The 22,720-nt window shown below is 34.3% G+C and overlaps 1 protein-coding gene across 7 annotated transcripts in view; it reads left to right on the top strand.

Moving 5' to 3' along the window:
• The window catches only part of LOC149550784 (uncharacterized), a 44,134-nt gene that overhangs the window by 17,256 nt on the left and 4,158 nt on the right, over positions 1-22,720 (top strand). For 2 of the 7 annotated variants that reach the window (XR_016352600.1, XR_016352599.1), the window contains exon 7: positions 10,958-11,045. The exons of 2 other annotated variants lie outside the window; for them this stretch is intronic. Coding sequence is in view for 2 of the 5 variants with exons in the window: in XM_089786356.1 (XP_089642482.1) it covers positions 10,958-11,031 (74 nt within the window). In the remaining 3 variants the exon portion in view is untranslated. Of the gene's footprint in view, positions 1-10,957; positions 11,046-13,684; positions 13,728-13,839; positions 13,970-22,720 lie in introns of all 7 variants that reach the window. 3 more of the 7 variants (XM_089786356.1, XM_089786355.1, XR_016352601.1) reach the window with 2 other exon arrangements.

A 22,720-nucleotide genomic window follows, 5' to 3' on the forward strand; every position in this document is an offset into this window, starting at 1 on the left:
TATATTTTAACTCAATTATTTTAATTAAATTATTTATTAAATAACCCATGCGAGTCCTGCAGATGTATCCTGTTTCAAGTCGCTAGATCCTCTACTCTATTGCCTAGTGATGGTGATGCTCGTGCCTAATTCTTTTCTGACAATGCTTCCACCCCACTAACATGCTCCCTACAAGGAAATTCTCCACTGTTAAATTATATTATCATAATAAATTATTTAAATAATCACAACGGTTAATCCATCTTCTTAATTCCATGAATTCGTGATTAACGATCAACTAACATGTCATCTTCACTTGAAATGATAATGACTAACTATCTTACCATTTCACCAGATTATAACAAATTAAATTGCCAACTAACTTCATGCGAACCTCAACCGCTATTTTTCAACTTAGGTCAAAAATTGCGATGTAACAAGTATGATGGTGGAACAATAAGATTTGACAACGATGCTCCATGTGTAACGGTAGGTAAGGGTTGCATATCCCTAACTGATTCCACAAAATGTGAAGATGTGTATTTAGTGGAAGGATTGAAATATAACTTGTTGAGTGTAGCTCAATTAAGTAGCAAGGGTGATAGGTTTGAGTTTGACAAAGGGTCTTGCAGGATTCTAGACAAGACAGGTAAACTATTGGCTACAAGAGATCAAAGCAAAGGTAATTTGTTTTACCTCAACTCTACTATAAATAGTTGCTTTAAATCTAAGTCTGAAAATAGTTGGCTTTGGCATAAAAGGCTATGCCATGTTTGTTACGGTAAGGAGAAAGAAGTGTGTGAGAGGCTTGCCTCCAATCATAAAATCGGATAATGCTGTGCAAAGATTGTCAACTGGGTAAGTTAGCTAGTTACAGTTTTTATAGAAAATCATTTTCTTATGAACAAATATTAGAAATAGTGCTCTTTGACCTGTGTGGTCCTATGAGGACTAAGAGTGTATCACGTGATAGATACTTTATGTTGTTCATAGATGTTTTTTTCTAGGATGATGTAGGTTGTATATCTAAAAGAAAAGTCATAGGCTTTTCATGTGTTTAATGTCTTCAAAGTTTAAGTGGAAAGAGAGATGGGCAATGCACTAAAGTGATTGAGATTAGATAGGGGAGTGAGTTCACCTCACAAGAGTTCGTGAGCTACCGTGAAGAACACGACATCAAAAGGTAGTTGTCAGCCCCTAGGACACCTCAACAGAATGGTGTTGTTGAGAGAAGGAACAAAACAATAATAGGTTGTGTTAGAACTCTAATGATTTAGAAGAACGTTGCACAGATCTACTAGAGAGAAGTTGTGAGCACAACGGTGTATACCTTGAATGGGTTTCAAATGAAGAAAGGTACACATAAGATGCTATGAGCTGTGGTTTGGTTACCTAAAGTTGGTGAGTTACTTTAAGTATTTGGAAGAAAAATTTGCATAAAGAGGGATGACTACCAAGGGAAGTTCGAGCCTAAGAGTGATGAAGGTATCTTCTTAGGATATTCCACAAAAAGGTATGGTTTACCGGTGTGTGAACACTAGGACAAATAAGATGGTGGAGTTTGCCAATGTTAGGGTGGTTGAGTTCTCAAAAGAAAAAGATGAAGGAAGTAGTAGAGAACTAGAGGATTACAAGCAGTTTGTGTATACCATAATCTTTGCACCAGTAGAGGTTGAACTTGTAGAGTTTGCACTAGAAGAAGCACAGGTAGAAGCAACTGAGCTTGAGGAGCCAGCAGTTGATGCACTAGGAGGGAACTGGTGCTAACTAAGTATGTAAGAAGACACCACTCGACAGAGCAAATTATTGGAGATAAGAATGATGGAATGATGACTAGGAAAAAGGTGAGAGAGACAATTTGTCTGCTCTCACATGTTAAGCCTAAGGCTACTAAAGAAGCTTTAAAGGATGAAGACTGGATGAGGCCATGGAAGAAGAAATTGAACAAATAGAGAAGAATTGACCTTAGTTACCTAGCCAAGGGACAAGAATGCCATTGGTACCAAATGGGTTTTCAAAAATAAGATGAATGAAGATGGAGAAGTGATCAGAAACAAGGCCAAACTTGTTTGCAAAGGATATGCACATAAGAAGGAATAGACTATGGGGAAACCTTTTAACTAGTTGAAAGACTAGGAGGAGTCAGGATACTCCTAGCCTTTGTACCATACAAAAGATTTAATGTATATCAAATGGATGTGAAATTTGCACTCCTCAATGGAGTCCTTGAAGAAGTATACATTGAAAAACAAGAGGGGTTTGTCTCTGAAGGTGGCAAGGACAAGGTTTATAAATTGAAGAAACCCTGTATGAACTCAAAAGGCACCACGAGCATGGTACAAAAGATTGCACTTGTACTTGATGAAAATTGGTTTTGTGAGAACCAATGAGAACAACAACATTTACTTGAAGAAAGAAGTTGGATTTGGGTTGCTGATTGCAGAAATATTTGTAGATGATATCATCGTTGGAGGTAATGATAAGATGAGCAAGGAGTTTGCAGAAGAAATGAAGAAAGAGTTCGAGATGTCTATGATTGGAGAGAGAAAGTTCTTCATTGGACTACAAGTATATTAACTAAAAGGTGGAATCTTCATAAGTCATAAATAGTATGTGAGGGAGATTTTGAAGACCTTTGGGCTGGAGGAGTCTAGACTGGTGGGCACCCCATTGGTGACCAATTGTAAATTATCAAAGGAGGATGAAAGCCTAGAAGTGAATGAAATGCTTTACCAATCCATGATTGGTAAACTATAGTAAACAATACACAACAGACTACACATTGCACAAGCAGTAGGGATAGTAGATAGGTTCTCTACCAATCTTAAAGAGTCACACTTGGTTGCTGTTGATCTTCAGATACCTGAAGGGTACTGAAGAATATGGTTTATGATATCCTCACAAAGGAACCTTTGAACTCAATGTTTTCATAGATGTTGACTGGGCAAGAAACATAGATGACAAAAATAGCACAATTGAAGGTGCATTCTTTCTCGGAGGTAGACTGTAGCATGGAGCAAGAAGAAGCAAAACAATATCTCCCAATCAACAACAAAGTCTAAATATATAGTTGCAAAAGTAAACTACCTTGAGATTGTTTGAATCAAACAACTACCGAAAGGAATTCAAGAAAAGGTAGAAGAATCGATGGTTATAAGCTGTGACAATACAAGTTCCATCAACCTATCAAAGAACCCGATCATGCACTAAAAAACAAAGCACATCTCTATTAAGTATCAATTTTTGAGAGAGCAAGTGCAAGTGCAAGAGATCAAAAGGACACTTTTGAGTATGGAAAGTTAGGGGTCATTACCCTCATCAAGACAAGCATCAATCCATGATCCTCAAAGATTATACTTGCACTAGATTGATAAACAAGAGGGACTACTCCATAGGGGGAGTAGTCGGGAAGATATAAAGCAGCTGTTATGCACCTTCAGCATTGGTGTCAAAGGGGGAGGAGATATGAAAGGGGGAAATAGGATGCGCCATGAACAAAGAAAGAGGAAGCAACAAATAGAGCAGAAGTAAGCGGTGCACCTACATAGAACTTAGGAAGCAAAGATGACAGCGAGACACTAAAGGAATCATCTATCTTAGGGGAAGATGTTAAAGAAAATGGATGAGAGCAAGGTAATGAACAATGCTATTATTTTCTAAGCATGTAGTACTTAGAAAACTGTAGCTAGACATTGAGAAGATTGTGCTAAGGCACAAAATAGCGCTGAAATTGCCTAAAGTTGCCATCAATGCCAAAATAGCAAGTCTTTTGTATTAAATCCCTTAAGAGGTTGTTATATTCATTTGTGCCTTAAGTCATTTAACCAGGCTACCCTTAATGGGTTAAAGACTCTAACACGTCTCTTAAATCCCTTAGTCGGGTGGCACTGTACAATGTCTTTGTAAATTTTAATATGGATAAGCTCTTGACTAGGCACAGTCTAGAAGGGTGCAAGCTTCGTGAGCATCGCCTCACAACTGTTCACCTTAGTCAGGTTTCCATGAGATAAATCTGTGTTATTTGATGCCACCTTTCTGTGTTGAATGATTTCTTGTTTATATACCAACCGGTTAGACTAAAGATGTGTTAGCAGACATGTTATAAGTAAAAGTTTGAACTTATCATTATTATACTGATTCACCCCACTCTCAGTATAATCACTATTGTGTGGGCCAACAGGTTGTGCTTAGGTTTGAATGGTCCTCTTGATCATGACATAAATCTTAAAATTTAGGCCTTGGGTTAGAGGTTTTGTGTCATTTTTGGATGGTATTGCAAGCATTGAGTTTTTTAGTGAGGCTTAACTATTGGATTATTGACACCATATTTTGAAAAATTGTGATTCAACAAAACTTAATAGACCTCCACTTGATTTGAGTCATCAAAACTTGGAAAATTTAATGAAAAGAAAAGAAAAAGTTCTCCCCTCAATTTGTATGCAAACAAATGCAAAACATAAAGCACAATAAACATTGGTTTACATAATAATCTTTCTAAACTATGTTTATCTCTTACAATCAAACATCAATTACATTGTCATGTTCCCCTTTGAAACCCTAATTGTGATATTCCCATCCCTTTAACATCAATTTGGTTAAGTTTATACGAGGCAAAATTGCAAATGTTAATCAAGTGAAAGAGACTGATTAAGACATTTACTGTGGAGGGAGGGAACATCCATTAAACATCGACTAATGGGAGATGTTGTATATTGCTAAGCAATATTGAAAACAAGAAATAGCAATAATATCAATTAAGGCATCTATAAGAAGATCAAATATGTAGAAGGAAGTGACAAAGAAGTTTACTAATTGGGAGGCTATAACATTTAAGATTATTGTTAGATAAAAAAAGAAGCTTGCGACTATATTATCACGAACAATGGTTGATAACATTGACTTAGGTAAGGTAGCAAACCAACGTCCAACCAGCGTTGTAATTGATTATGGCTCAAAGAAACAATCAGCAGATTCGGTGAAGAGAAATATATTGATATGAATAATTGTTCCTACATACACTCAACCTATAGTTGCGAGGACAAATTAATAATATGATTGTTGAGGATATATATATATATATATATATATATATATATATATAAAAAAAACTTCAGTACATTAATTACAAACGAACAAAGTTCCTTAAGTTAATGTTGACTAGTCATTTATAAGAGATATCGATGATATGGTTAGTGACAAGATAAGGCAGTGATTTGGTTAACAAGGAGAGGAATGATAGGAAAGTTATTACATAGATAGTCGACTCCTAGAAATCAATAGTCATGACCCGTTTGTTTTTATTGGGAATATTACAAAGTGATATCAATTATCATCCATAGTTCGTATTGACTGTAATCATTTTAAAGTTGCTGATGAAGTAATAAAATAATATAGTTAGCAAACTATAGTAATATTGAATTAATATTAATAAGAAGACAATGGTTAGTCAAAACCAATCATAAAGAGGTGTGTTAATAATGCATTTAGAGAGACACGTCTCCTGAAGGACAAACCTTCCCATCGAGTTGAACATATATAATAAGGGCAAACACATCTCAAAGAGTCATTATCGTAAAGGAAGAAAATATAAAGAAAAATATGAAATGATTAATTTTTAGAAAATCGAGACATATAATAGTATTAAAGGAGAAAGATCTTCATTAGTCGGAATACATCCAATTTAAAGAATATATCAAGCTTTGAATCTGAACCAAGGTGTCCTAGCAGATTGAATATCTAGTGCCAAGGGCGAAATTGCAAAAAATTATTAAAATATATGATTTCAATCAAGTACTATAGTTTGGTATTAGCTCCTTTTATATAGCATAGTGTTAATAATATATGTCTATGATAAAAAATGCATTTTTGACTATAATTCCTTAGCACAACCTAATGAATTTTACCTAGTTAGCTTATCTATATGAACTTATTATGCATCTTTGTATCATGTTGATCAATAAGAAAACATGATTAGAAACTCATAATAGTCGATCACAAGGAAATAGGAGAGAGTTTGCGATTAAGGGAGAACCATTAAGGGCACACTATTGCAATGGTAATCAAGGGAGAACTGTTGAGGCACCCTATTTCAGTGGAAGTTAACTATAAGGACACCTTATTGCATTGTGAGGGAGAACCACTAAGGGCACCTTATTATAATGACAATTAAAGGAAAACAACTATAAGTGTGCCTTATTACAGTATGATTAAGGGAGAACAACCAACAACATCCTATTGCAAGTACCTTCCCTAATTGTTTGTTGGGAGACTGGTGGTGAAACATAGTTAACCTCAATAATAGAAGAATGGTGGAACTTGGAAGACGTATAAAGGGAGAGCTGCAATTTGAGGGAGCTTTGTTATGCTTCCCTACTCCACATCGTTTACAATTGGAATTCAAATATAATCCAAGTACTGTTTGATTTTGAGGACATTGGTCGACGATTTTGTCACTATGATCGTTTCTCTAAAATTGACCCTGTTTACTAGAAGAGAGGTGACAATTGCACCAAGAGTTGAAAAGTTTGCAATTAGATCACTATCTTCTTCTATGTTTGAGAGGGGCAACTCCCTTGTTGATTGGGACATTCATAGTTTCTGTGTACTTTTCACTTGAAAGTACAAGAAGGAGACATGATAATTGCATAACTTTATAACTAAAGCCCTAATGGTAGACATGCAAATACTATTTGAGATTCGCAAGGGTTAGTGAATATAAAAGGGGTTTAAGCCCATGATGTAACCATGACTAAAGAAGGACAATAAACCTTGACATACGAAAAGATAATCTGTGCCAACACATTCAAATCAAGATAACTAGAAATGAGTGCATTTCTTCACATCACTTTCACAAATTAGCAAAACCATTGGATTCCACCATTACATAAGGATATTACCAATTAACATATAAAAAATTAGTAATAATAGCTCGTGAATACATTCAAGACATAGGACCAAATGCATTCTTCATTATTTCTTTGGAAATATACAAGTTAAAAAACCCTTTTATACATAGTGTAAAGCCGAAAGTCTCTTTGGTAATTTTTCCATAGTTTCCCCTCTATAAGAGTCACTTTACATAACAAATGGCCTTGTATTTGTAGGCTCTCCTAACTAACTTGTAACCTTTTAGCATAACCATTTAGTTAACTACTTAGGTAAATCACTTAGGATAACTATCCAAGGGATCACTTCTAGTAACATCTTGACCGATTAATTGTAATAACTAAGACAAGTTAGGAATTTATGTAACTTATACAAAAATCAAGCCTAAAAGCTAACTTTTGTTTATAGTAAGTGATACAAGTCACTTTTACAAAAAAGAAAAAGGCAATTTGAAGCACATAACAAGAATAAGGCCAAGATAATGGTGCCACCAGGGTGAGCTCTAACCCTTTTCTTGATCCATGATTCATTTGTTGGTCCGCAACTTACCTCGGGAACATGTTCTTCATTTGTATTTAACCATCCTTTTCCTCTATGAAACTTGCAAGTTCATTTCATGTTTTGGCTTCCCTTCAACCAACTTTAACTCTCCAATATCTCTGTCATAATATAAAATGAGAACACATAGTAACTTTGTACATGCTTACGATCATCCATGTTTCTCAATTGGCCCTAGTTGATGGCACTCATCTTCATCAAGCAAAAAAAAATTGATGGCACTCAACTTTAATGACCATTGTGAGCTTTCCCTTTCCAAGAAATTCTTTCTATATATTATTGCATCATTCCCTTAATACAAAGTTTAGCTTTTAAGTACATGCATTCCAACCATATTGATATGCATCTCTTCTTTCCACAAACCTTTACAAGATTGCGCAATGATATCCGCATCCCAACAATGATCGATTAAAATAATTGTGAACACCATTTCTTTTACCAACTTCAATCCATTATCACCTGCAACTTTGCATCAACCATATCTGATTTGTTTAAATTCACATAGACTAGTAGAAGATCTCTTGCACAGGAACCTTTTTCTTTTGCAAAGAATCTCAAGTGGCAGTTGTGATATCCACAATTTAGCAGCACACAACGCTGCAAACAATCCTTCTTCTCTAATGGTTCATAATAATCTATACATTCATTTGGGCCCTAACTTTGAAACTCTGGGACATACAAATAAAAATAATTTGTGTAGCGCATAAAATAACCAGCCATGAAAGCGTGGCCTTCCTCTTGATATTTTCCTGACATGTGGACAAGTTTTTAAAGATTGTGCAGTCCAATAATTTGCTGGCTCCATATTTGAAACCTTTTTCATGACTTCTTTCAATGTTGCTTCTTTGGTGTCTTACCTATGTTCCAACATTTTGAAACTTTGCAGGTCCATTCTCTAGAAAATTTCCTCTTTTTTGTAAGACTTGATTAATGTCTCCATATGCATTCTAAAATTTGCACTGGCAGCTTCCATCTTAGTATAGGTTTTGAGCATGCCAATACACTCGATTAGAAGTTTCTAAAGCCTTTTCCATAAACCCATATCTTTGGACATACTGCAGGCAGAGGGGGCTACTTGACCTTGGTTGAGCCATCCCTCCTTTACTCTAGAGTTGACAGGACTGGGCAGGAACTATCCATAGTTGAAAGGTTCATCTTATGTTCGACCTCGGTTTCTGGAGCTCTTGGATCCTTGAACTCACGGGGCCAGCAGGACAAGATAATCGTTGCTTTTTTTGAGACTGTATATTTCACTGACCCACCTTGTCAAACAGATCACATGCCTCACTGTGTTTCTACATTTTGAACATTTAAATGGATGCACCTATGTTATTTCAAAGCTCTCACTCACAGGCAACCTGCAATCATTGCATTCCGTTCTTTGATATATCATCTCTTGAGCCGTCCTGTAAAGCAATTGGTGTCCGTTGCGTGCAGTTCCAGATTTCATACTAATGCTTACCAGAGCATTTGATGATACCACTTCTGGAATGCATGTATAGCAAGGCAATTGCAACTGTTAATTGTATCTTCTTAAAATTTTAATCAATGCAGTTACCTGAAAGTTTCTAAAGCTTTTTCAATGACATTTCTTTGAGAAATTCTGTCAAAAGTTCAGGCTAATTGTCTGCAATTCCACATTTTGCATGTATGCCTATGACGAGAGCATTACTATCTTTGCTATCTGACAAAAATAGTGGCTTTGGTTGTGCAATTCGGTTTTAATTCTGCAAATTGTATTTTCTTGACAGTTTTGAATGTCTCTTCACCAAATTCATGTCATGCATTTCCTGCAATAATGGCGATGTCATAAGACTGCATCCTTTCACTTGATTGTACTTCTATCCTATTCATGATTTTGCAACTTCCAGTTTCTCCTGACTTTATGACATGGATATCCATTCATCGCTCCAAAACTCCCATCTTGTTATTCTTGCACAACAGAAGAATTGCAAAGGTTGTGGCGCTCGGCTTGGCCCTTGCCAATTTCATTTGCTTGAAAGTTTCTAAAGCCTTCTCAACACACCTCTTTCGTATATTGTACAATCTCTTATTTGAAGATGATGTCTCTTTGAGGTGTTGATTCTGTCAACCGATTCAGGTGCATTGCCTATGTTTCCACATCTTGCATACATGTCAACTTGGATATTTCCAGATCAAAACCTTTTATTCTTTATTTTGTGATGGATGTCCATAACTTGTACCAAAGCTTCCTGTTTGCATGGAATTTAGCTTTATGCCTGATAATTGCATTTGCATAAAAGTTTCTAAAGCAGATTCAACAAATATATTTTGGTGCATATCTTGTAATCTTTGCATGTCATCTGCCTGCCTTTATCTGCCAAACCAATTTCTTGAACTTGCTTGGATCTGTTCTAGTCACTGAATTCCATGATATGTGATCTTCTTGATGCATCTTGTCAATGTTTTTCTGTGTTCTCACATGCAGCTCACATGTCCACGAAAACATTCCTGACTATAATGATCACCAACTGTTTAAGTTAGTTATATAATTAACTTCCTTTTGGCTCATTTGCATCAGAAGGCAAACTTTCCAATGTCAACCTTTTGAAGACCCTAAGCTTTATCAGAGATTTGAAGTGCTTTCAAAACTTCATGAAGCCACTGATTTGGCTATGGGAGATGAGATTCCCCAATTTTATGAGAACTCTATTGGGCACTTTTGGTGCTTGAGCAAAACAATGAAAAGGCTGATTTTCTTAACTGCCAACTTGGATCACTCACACAATTTAATGAAATGGCCAGTCAAAGAATTTGTTATCACTTTAGAATGCTTTATTCATAACCTTAACGGTGCTTTAATATAGCATAATAACTTTACCATAGTTTCCAAATCTCCTTCAGTGTCTATAAATCATGCTTCATCAGAGTTTTTAAGACCTTTAACAACTATGCGAAATCACTGATGAGGGCATTTTATCTTCTTTTTTGGTGATTTGAGCTGCTTTAAAAAATGTTTTTAACTGATTCCTCTGACCCGCACACTTATCTGCTTGCTAATAAACTTTAAGAACTTAATCGAGTGACCAATCAAATGCATTTGTATGTCCAATTTATTATCTGTATTGGAACAACTCAAGCAACTTATTTGAAATGTCGATGAACAAAAACTTACCATGCAATGTGTGGTTTATTTGAAAAACTTGGCCAACTTTTAAATAGCTGATATGTGAATTTTACTTGACTTTTTATAACTTGAAGGCAGCAACCTTTCATAGAACTCTATAAAGTTGAAGAAATCAGTGATGAAGAACTGATATGAACATGTTGAAAATTTTAGTGCTTATGAATAACCAAGATTGTGAAATTTGGCTTCTTCTTCTTGGCTTTTCATGTGCATACCCTCGTAATTACCATAGTCATAGAGGTTGTGGATTTTGGCATTAGACTTGTCATTTGCATTCACTTAAGATTCTACTGCACCCCTTATAATGAGTTTATAATGATTTTATCATGTGCATATAGTGCAATCAAGGCTCACCCTATTATTATCATGCCCTATTGATGTCACTAGGTACAAGAAGAGATGATGCGTGCCTTCATATTTTGCAACCAAAAAGTAAAAGGAATCAAAGCATTGAAACACTGGTAACCTTGAACTAGTAAGCCTTTTACCATAAAAATGGGATGGTTATAAACTTATAATAGCATTGTGAGTAAAATCCAAAAACATGAGCATCTCACAGGTCATCAAAACTATGAAGAATGTTAGTTATCACATCTCTAAATTTGTGAACTGGGTCATTTTGAAAACTGGCTACATTGTTTGGAATAGTGTCAAGAACATTCTCATTAAAGGATTTTGTACAACTTATCATATATTTCTGAATTTAATGATTCATGTGATTGTTCTCAAGCTGCAACATCGTGATAACTAATGATTTTACTTGGTTGACAATCGGCTCAATATTCGAGGATGATTAGAGTACTTTCTAACAAAGAACTATCCCACTTGTTTTCAAATGACAAAAGATTAAAATTTTCCAATTAAAAAAACAGGCTAGCAGAAGATACAATCCGTAATCAATTTATGAATGATGTTTTCTTTATTGAATACATGTACATATCTTTTGTATGTTGGTATCGGTGTATGTTGGGGATGCAGGATTTCAAGTTACAGATTGCATAATTTAAGAAAGCTTATTTGGGGTTAACCCTAACCATAATCTGGGGCAATTGTGGCTCTTGGCAAAATTCGGAAGGGGCCATTACATACATACCCAAATCATAATGCAATAACTAAACTCTAAATCATCAAAAATTTCTATAAAGCACAAAAACATGGCGGAGTCATCACGTTCTTGCCACAACCACATGTTAGAGCTGTGGGATTCTTGTGAGAATAAGGCTTTTTCAGTTTTTAGTCAGTAAGGGTTTTACTTAGTTTGTACATGAAAGTTGTTATATTTGTATTTTGTGAGGACATCTTACAGCCATAGGAAACTCATTTGCTTATACAGTCAAGGTTCCATGGCACAAACAAAATATTGAACTTCAAAACCACGAAAATTTAGGAAAATGACACACTGATTTTTTTTTTTTTTGATTCTTGCAACATTACCATATTTCTATGTAGTACTCGTGTTCAAGACAAGATATTGTAGGAGTAGAAGATGTTTGATAGTCCATTGAAATTTGAAAGTCTACCACTCCACAAAATTAAGGAAAATGATCCAAACCCTCAGAGACTTGAATTTATGAAACTTACAGTGTATTGTATGAGTATGGAGGATGAAGAGGAAGAACATTTAGACGAGTTAACCAATGGAAGACCCATTTGAAGATCACCCAAATCAGCTATAGGTGATGGAAAACTTAGTCTTAATGCACAAGGTGATTGGGGTTTAAACAATTTTTTGCATTGTTAGATTGACTCCCAACATGCATGGCTCTCTATAAAGGTGTTTGCTGGACTAAGATTATTAGTCTCATTTTTGGTCCTTCCATGCTTGAGTGGCCTTGGATTCATGCTAATGCTCTAGCTATATGATTTGATTGAGTTGGGTGGTTAATAATGCTACTATGTTAGAAGGCAGTTCTATAAAGGATGCCCAAGAAATTAGTTTACTTTGTTAGTTTGTTATTATTAATATAGATCTAAATCCAAGTATGTTTTATTCAGATTTTAGTATTCAAATGCAAGTAGTAAGATAATATGTAATACTACTACATTGGAAGGTAGTTCTATAAAGGATGTCCAAGAAATGAGTTTACGTTATTAGTTTGTTATAACTTATTATCAATATAGATCTAAATCCAAGTATGTTTTATTGAGATTTTAGTATTCAAATGCAAATAACAAGATAATATGTCAAGTCAAACTAAAGAGAATTCATAAGAAAGATGCCTTTATGTATAGCAAGCCCAATTCTAAATATGAACAATTCCTATTTTATCTCAACCACTTCTCAACCAAATACTTATTATATATAGGTGTATAACTAATCACCCAACAACCTAAGCATTGTAAACATTGATTTAAATTATCTACCAACTATTTATATTTATGTTCCCCTCATGGTAACTCATTTATCACCATTAAAAATATTTTGTTGACATACAATTTCAAATGTTACGCCATATTACATCATAATCTCTAGACTTGGACAGAAGTTACACAGATATGTTAGAATAAGCTATGAGGATAGCCATCCCGAGATCAAGATGCTTAGGAGCTAATCACAAAAGACTCAAAGGTAGAATAATAATAATCTTTATAAAAGGATGCAAATTAGCATACAAGTGAGTGTTAGGTTACTCAGATGGCAAAAATAGGTGGGTGTATATAGGATACATGACCAAGAGATGCAAGTAGAGAAATAATATGGGATAATAGCAGATGTAGTCACACACAAAGTACAAGCAAATTAAGAAAATAAGAAATGCCCTAACTTAATTAACTAGGTGTGAGTATCTACAAACTTTTACCTTCAAAACTTGATTAAGTGCAATGGCAATACTTCTAAGAGTATTGCTAGCCCCCCTTCCCCCCCGGTAAAGACCCTGTCTTGACACCACTGAAATGCTGATGGGAAATTGCTTGTTTTTTGTAGCTTTTTTGTTTTTCTGATTTCTGGAATATAAGTTTTTTTTGGTTTTTTGAAATAAATGTAAAACTAAATGGAAATACTGAATTGAGAATGCAACAACTAGGACAATGAGACCAAATAATAATCATGCCACTATTAAGTTTCTATTGCATTTGAAAAATAACACAGTAACTGTTGCAACCTGTATGCAGGAGCAGATTTATTAGTCCCAGTGACCAGATCGCAGCCAATAATGTGAACAGCTATCCTCAATGACCAAATTGCAGCCCGTAGGATGTTATATATTTGCAGACATGCAAAAAGTGGCCCCAAAACTGATCTGCACTCCTTTCCTTTTCAACCACAGGTCCAAATGAATATCTGGCGGCCCAAGTATGCGACGCTAGGTGTTGCTGGGCAATGACAATCCAAAATCATGCAACGTGGATCACTGATCTAACCCCCAGATAAAAAGGCGCCTCCTGGATAAATCGAAGGTTAGAGAAAATGCATGTGCTGCTTCAGATTGCACATGTGGTACTCGAAATGACCTCTGCAATGCTTTAAAATACCAAACACTGCGATAGGAAGAAATGGCTGCCTCTGAATAGCTCACGTGGATCTTCTGATGTAAACTGCAGATGTTAAAAAATTTCCTGAACAAATCACAAATTCAGTCAATAGAAATTTCTCGCTAACCACAACAAACAATAGTAGGAGAGGAAAGCAATTGCATGCCTTAGCACAATTGCTAATGCAATCCTCAGAATTCTGAAACCCTCCAGGAATCTCAGAAATGCGATTTCCTCAACAGTGACAATACTCCCAGCCACAGACAATAACAGTAAGGGAGATTACATGACTAGATATAATGGAATCACTTTACCTCAGCAGTGATTCGAAAACACTTCTCAGCTTCCCTTATACCTCAGCAAGGGCAACAAAATTGAGAACCTCAGAAAGCCACAAAGAAAACAAGAACAAATAAATATTCAAGCGTCCTTTTTTCAATGAAATGAGCTCATATTTATAATCCCTTGTTGACAAAAGTTTCCCAAAAGAACTCAGCTTATGAAATTTTTCAACACAACTCTTTTGGTAATATCTCTTAGTATCATTATTATAAAAAATATTATTATTATTATAATGCGACTTAAATAATTAATTAATAAATAAGAGCTCATGAAATTAATCAGCAAATTTACTGTAGATGACAACCAACTGCCAAAGCCACCCACTGCACTGCCAAAAATAGACATCCTAAAAATATTAAGTCCACAACTGAGACCCCTAGTCACCTTGTCCGCTCATGAGGGTCGCTATAATGAACTGACACGATCATCTACAGAATCTCGCAAAAAATGGGGACATTACACTCCACCCTCTGCCGCCATCCCCTAATTGAGGCCCCACTGTGCCCTCTGCTCAGAAATTTGTCCCCCATCCCAACTGCTCATAATCATCTTCAAAGACTGCTCAAAACTTGAACAAAATCTTAATATAATATTGATATGTTCTATACATTCCAAGTACAAAATCATTTGATAATTTTCAATACTAAAGTTCAATTATGTTTGACATATGCGAATCACTATCTAAATCTAATAAGCCTTTTGTAGTTATAATAAATAGTAGCACGAGTACACTAGTAGTTTGTCAAATGTTGTAGCATTAGATAATATAGTATATACTAATGTTACATTAGAAGTCATCCTCCTTATTGAGGTTGCAGAAATATCCATAATTTCTTTTAATTGTCAACAAATTTCATTAATACTCAATGAAAATCAAGTATAACATGGATGTCATCTTAGCTACAATAGAGAATATTTCATCGTAATTGATTCCCTCCACCTGTCAATAGCCCTTGACAACTAGTTGTCACTCCTTAAAACTACAATCTGGACCCAATTTCTTCTTGAACACCCATTTACAATTTTACATCCAACAAGTTTCTGTACTTTAGGAAAAGGTACTAGATCCCACATCTAGCATTTTTGTATAATGCTTCCATCACTTCATTCATGGATTCCTTCCAGGAATATACATCATGCATGCCCATAGCATCTCTAACAATCCTAGTCTAATCAATGTTAGTAATAAAAAAAGTATATAACTTGAATCCAACAAAGGATATCCAAACCTTTTAGATGAATAACAATATGTATTGATTTACTGTCTTTCACGAGTAGACCTCCTCAGTGGTTGAGATTAAGGTTTTTGCTTGCCTCTAGAAATTTCAGAGCTTCTCAATCTCTCCTCATCATTAGAATTTAGGTCCAATAGGAGTGTGTAGTTCATTATTTATTGGAGTAGATGGTACTGACATTCTGGTTTAGTTTAGCTGCCCAAGATATTTTTCCTTTGTTAGAATCATTTGGTGATCTCAGAGCTTCTCGTGGTTTAACAGCCTGAATGTTGCTGGACAAGTTGAAGATTGGTTCCTTAAGTTTAATCATGGAAGTGTCCACTACACTGTTGAAGACCACATTTTTGTTTTTGTTCCAGAATTTGTCTTTCCTTCCATTGTTGTTATTAGAGTTGTTAGATTTATCCTTGTTAAGGGTGGGCTCTTCCTTTCTGTGTGACATTCCAAATTTTGACCTAATTTAAAATATAGCCGTTGAGGTTCACATGAAGTCAGTTAGCAGTTTAATTTGTTATAATCTTGCGAAATGGTAAGATGGTTAGTCGTTATAATTTCAAGTGAAGATAACAAGCTAGTTGATCATTTATCACGAATTCATAGAATGGAGAAAATGGTTAACCGTTATGATTATTTATGATTAAATAATTTATTTATGATAATATAACTGCGGAGAATCTCCTTGCAGGAAACACGTCGAAGGGGTGGAAGCATTGTCAGAAAAGAATTAGGCACAGGAGCATCACCATCGCTAGGCAGATAGGTTGAGGACCTAACGACTTGAAATAGGATACAATTGTGGGACCCGCATGAGCTATTTAAATAAATGATTTGAGAAACATAAATAATTGGGTTAAAATATAAAACATACCTCAAAGGATTTAATATGATCTTTTACCTTATTATTATAATGGATATATCTATATATGTACATATAGATATAAAAATGAGATGGCACCATTATATTATAATAGTTTACAAAAATGATGTCGCCTCATTAATATATTCACATATACATTTATATATATAAATTATAAATAATATTTAAGATATAATAATATATTCGAATTATAATCTTCCAACTCTTTTTCCATCTTTTATTTTTTTCCTTGTTTGAAATCGATTTAATACTTGGAAATTCGAATTGGCTTATAAATCTTTTAAACCGATTAACACTTGGCATGAAAAATCAATTTAATAATTGGCAATTCGAATTGTCTTATAAACTTTAACTGATGGGAGCCAAGAAGTCACAGCTTGTTCTTTAATATGGATGCTGTGAGAGGATTCGGGCATGGTATATATTTCATTCTACTATTTCCTTCCCACGTTTTTTCCTTCCAATATTATTATCACCTCCCATATCATCCAACCTTCATTAATTTTCTTTTGAGTCGGGTTAGACAAAGGATGCAAGTACTCTCTTTTTTGTTTTTTAAAAAAAATCGGAATCCTTCCTTGTTATTGGCAGCTCCATTCCTAATCATTACTCTGCTACAGGTCTGCCGAATATCTGTAAGACCATTGAAACCCTTTTCCCATTTCATAACAGCGCCATTCCAATACCTGTTGTATATGTTTTGTTCATGCCGAGGATTTAAAACTTCATTGCACTCTGGTTACGTCTACAACAGCAGAAGAAGAGCTGATTGCCAATTGATTTACAAGACTTCGGCCGGTTCCAAATTTATCTCAGGTCATGTGATAATCATTTCCGTTTAAACTTTAAAGTTATTCCAATATTTTTATTACAAATAGATATCTATAATTGCAGCTGAAAATTATCCTCATTTATAACTAAATATCTCTAGGGAGTTGCTTGCCAATAAGCATAGTGAAGTGTCCATAACATGGAACGTTAAGTTATCTTTACCAATAGACTTTGGAATCAGTTCATATTTAATTCTGCAAGTTTTAAAGAATATAATCTCTCAAATCAGATTGTGAATAGCTGGAAGTATATGATCAATCATGTTCCAAGCATAGCTGTATATTTCTTATAATTTCTTACTGGTTTCCAATTTCCATAACAGCTAAACTGTAGTTATAATTATCGGATAGAATCCTCTTAAGAGTTATTGAAGATGCAGTAAAATCATGATTTAAATATACCATTTGGAAAAATAAATCAGTGATATTTTTGCTAGCTTTAAAGAATGTCTTTTTCAAATCACAGATTGTGATAATCTAGAGTATATGTTAATTATGAAATAGTTGAGAATCAATAGAAAGAACCGGTTGTTTTGAGAATTCCGAACACTTGGGATTCACTCGATTGTGTAGCGAAGGAAAAGGGTGAAGAGGTGAGAAAAATGAATCTGCAATAATATGAAACAGAATCAGATATAACATAACAATGTTTAGTATCATTTTTAATACAAATTATTTAATAGCTTATGCATAATCTTGTTATTGTAATCTCCTGCTGTCAAGTTGAATGGTGTGTTTAAATATCAGGATGCTCAGTAGATAACAAAAGTTCCAAGTCCAATTCTGGGTAGGGAGGGCCTTTCTCGTTAGAGATTGTGTGGGGAATAAGTTAAGGTCCATAGTTGGGTGGTTAAGCCCCTGACAATGTTTCACCTTTCCCCAAGTTGTCGGACATACAACAGACAAAGAAAAGCTATACATTCAATTGTTTGTCGGAAACAGGTCTTATCACTATTATGATGTATATGCAGGAAGTTAAGCAATCGAAAGGAAGGGAATGATACAGTGATATCTGGAGCCCTAAATGATATAGTGGAATCTGAAGCCCTAATTGATTCAGTGGTATCTAAAGCCCTAAATAATACAGTGGAATCTGAAGCCTTAATTGATTCAGTGGTATCGAAAGCCCTAAATGATACAGTGGTATCTGAAGCCCTAATTGATTCAATGGTATCTAAAGCCCTAATTGATGCAGTGATATTTGATGCCCTAAATGATTGAGTGACAACTGAAGCCCTAAGTGATACAGTGGTATCTAAAGCCCTAAATGATTCAATGGTAATCGATGCCCAAATTGATAGTGGAATGTGATGCCCTAAGTTTATATAGTGGTATTTAATAGTAATCGTTATTTGATTTTGATATAGTGGTATTGAATGGTAATCATTATATGATATTGTTATAGTGGTATTTGTGGACTAATTTGGGTGATTGCAAAAGCACTGTTACAATGATTATCGGTTCAAATTCCATGGTATATGGATTTTAATTTCTATAGTAAATTCATTGATGGTGTTTTAAGTTCTTAGTTAAGAAATTTTGTTTAACTGTTTTTAACCGTCAATCTCTTTCATATGAGCATGACTGATATAACTGTCTTCCTATGAAAATGAAGTAATAACTGTAGTTTTTTGAATATATTAGTTGTTAATTAAGACTCGGAAAAACTGGTTGTTACATATGGTATCATAGCGCTAGGTTCAACGCTGAACCTTGGGCCCAACACTGTTTTTAAGAAACAGAAAATGTAATGGTTTATTTTACATAACTGGATATTACAATCAAAACAGGAAAAAAATCACATTGGGAAATCATCCAGAATAGCCGGGAAAGGCTAAGATGATATAAAATGGACAAATGTATAAATTGCAAAATCGTAAAGATGAAACAAAATTGAGAAGATGAAATGATTGTCAAGTCAAGTGGTGGTGATCGGGTCAATGTACCCATTGGGAAATCCTTGGCCAAGGTAATTTATAGGCATATGTGCCATCTAATGATCACATGATGTTTGTGGCTCAGTTATATAGGCATAACTGGATGGGCACTCAAAAAACATTCGGTAGCTCGGATGGCTAGACTGAAGAATATCCCAAGCCCAAACCTAAGATAGGGAGGGCCATTCTAATATGTTAGAATGAGTGGGGATAAGTATGGTCTGAGGCCGAAGCTTGCACAATCCCAAAATAGCTTCTATAATATTGATAAAATGTTGTCAAAATGCATGATGATAACTAAATAATTCCTATTAGTTTAAGTTCGCAGCATTTACTTTATGCAAATTATATTCCTGTTCTTATGAAATGGTAGAAATAAATTGTTATTTATTTTTTTTTGAACTTGAACTGAAGGAAAACAAAATCATGAACCATGACCCTTTCTGTTGTTGATTAAACGACAAGATCATTTTGTGCTTCAGTATGGAGTAAACACACTTGCATAATTGAAACTATCAATGCTTGTTTACAGATGTAAACTTTTGTTTGACTTCAGTTTTTCCTTGAAACATTACACTGACGAGATGGGCATGAAAGCCTAGGTCATACAAATGGAAAAGATAAACTTCCAGATATTACAGATGAATGATGAGCTTCTGAATAAGAATCTTATGAATTGTTTCAGATGCTTATGATCTTGATTAGATTTATGATGATCTGTTGTTTTAGATTCTTATGATCTTGATTAGATTTATGATGATCTTGCATAGTATATCATGCCCCTTTGACACACTGCTGTACATGTATAATACACATGCGATGTTGACTTTACATACTGAGCTATTATATATTGTTTCGAAGATGAAGTATACATTCTATCATGAGATAATTATTCTAATGAAATGTTATTGTGATTAAGATGGGCAAGAAGGCCGAGGTTACATAAATGGTAAACATGGATCTATTAACTCTTTTTTAGGTGATCTGTAAGTTTGCAAGGAAGATCTACCCATTAATAAGTGCCATATGCCAAATGGTATGTATAAATGATTTACATTATGATCAAGTTATGGTCTAGAACTTGCTAATTGGAGAATTCCAATTTTGAATACTTATCTTACTCTCAATTACTGAACCCTGAAAATACTCTTAGATGGAGACATAAATATGGAATTGAATTAATGATATGGTGAGTGTCTACATGAGTATGACAGGAATATGTAAAAAAAAATCCTACAATATGATCAACTCAATTGATGCTGAGATGACCACAAGTACGGTAAAGTGAACTCAGGTGAGTATGTGTTTAGTTTTATGTTATCATGCAAGTATCTTTCTGGAAACATTGAAGTAAAAATGGACCTTGAGTTTTGAGTATGATTTAGATTTTGATCCAATTTTGAAAGGAATTGATATCACGATGCTACAATATACATCTTGTACTTGGAATATTCTTTTAGTGTTTAATTTGCGAAGATCATTGTGGACGATGAAACACATAGGGGAATGGTACGTCATATTCCAATTTTAAATACTCCTTTATAATGTTCATTTCAATTTCAAGTTCATCGAGGATGATGAACCACAAGGGGAATGGTATGTTGCATCCCAAATTTTGACCTAATGTAAAATATAGCTGTTGAGGTTCACATGGAGTTAGTTGGCTGTTTAATTGGTTATAATCTTGCGAAATGGTAAGATGGTTAGTCATTATAATTTCAAGTGAAGATAACAAGCGAGTTGATCATTTATCATGAATTCATGGAATTGAGAAGATGGTTAACCGTTATGATTATTTATAATTAAATAATTTATTATGATAATATAATTTAACTGCGGAGAATCTCTTTGTAGGAAACACGTCGAAGGGGTGGAAGCATTGTTAAAAAAGAATTAGGCACAAGAGCATCACCATCACTAGGCAGATGGGTTGAGGATCTAGCGACTTGAAACAAGATACATCTGTGGAACCCGTATGAGCTATTTAAATAAATAATTTGAGAAACATAAATAATTGCGTTAAAATATAAAATGTTCCTCAAAGGATTTAATATGATCTTTCACGATAGATATATCTATATATGTACATATAGATATAAAAATGAGATGGCACCATTATATTATAATAATTTAATAAAAATGATGTCACCTCATTAATATATTCACATGTACATTTATATATATAAATTATAAATAATATTTAAGATATAATAATATATTTGAATTATAATCTTTCAACTCTTTTTCCATCTTTTATTCTTTTCCTTGTTTGAAATCGATTTAATACTTGGAAATTCGAATTGGCTTATAAATCTTTTAAAACCGATTAACACTTGGCATGAAAAATCAATTTAATAATTGGCAATTTGAATTGTCTTATAAACTTTAACTGATGGGAGCTAAGAAGTCACGCCGTGAGAGGAGGTGGGCATGATATATATTTCATTCTACTATTTCCTTGCTACGCTTTTTCTTTCCAATATTATTATCACTTCCCATATTGTCCGACCACCATTAATTTTCTCTTGAGTCGGGTTAGACAAAGGACGCAAGAACTCTCTTTTCTCTTTCTTTTTTTAAATCGGAATCCTTCCTTGTTATTGGTGGCTTCATTCCTAATCAATACTTTGCTACAGGTCTGCCGAATATCTATAAGACCATTGAAACCCTTTTACCATTTCATAACAGTGCCATTCCAATACCTGTTGTATATGTTTTGTTCATGCCGAGGACTTAAATCTTCATTGCACTCTTGTTACGTCTACATTAACTGAAGAAGAGCTGATTGCCAATTGATTTACAAGACTTCAGCCGGTTCCAAATTTATCTCAGGTCATGTGATAATCATTTCTGTTTAATGTTATTCCAATATTTTTATTACAAATTGATTTCTATAATTGCAGCTGAAGATTATCTTCATTTATAACTAAATATCTCTAGGGAGTTGCTTACCAATAAGCATAGTGAAGTGTCCATAACATGGAACGATAAGTTATCTTTACCAATATACCTTGGAATCATATGATATTTAATTGTGCAAGTTTTAAAAAATGTAATCTCTCAAATCAGATTGTGAATAGTTGGAAGTATATAATCAATCATGTTCCAAGCATAGCTGTATATTTCTTATCATTTCTTACTGGTTTCCGATTTCCATAACAGCTAAATTGTAGTTATAATTATCGGATAGAATCCTCTTGAGAAAGAGTTATTGAAGATGCAATAAAATCATGATTTAAATATACAATTTGGAAAAATGAATCAGTGATATTTTTGCTAGCTTTAAAAAATATCTTTTTTAAATCACAAATTGTGATAAGCTGGAATATATGTTAATTATGAAACAGTTGAGAATCAATAGAAAGAACCGATTGTTCTAAGAATTCTGAACACCTGGGATTCACTCGGCTGTGTAGCCAAGGAAAAGGGTGAAGAGGTGAGAAAAATGAATCTGC

This window comes from Cupressus sempervirens, chromosome 6, assembly GCF_028749045.1.
Source record: "Cupressus sempervirens isolate cs-2001-9-10 chromosome 6, ASM2874904v1, whole genome shotgun sequence".
NCBI classification, from domain to species: Eukaryota; Viridiplantae; Streptophyta; class Pinopsida; order Cupressales; family Cupressaceae; genus Cupressus; species Cupressus sempervirens.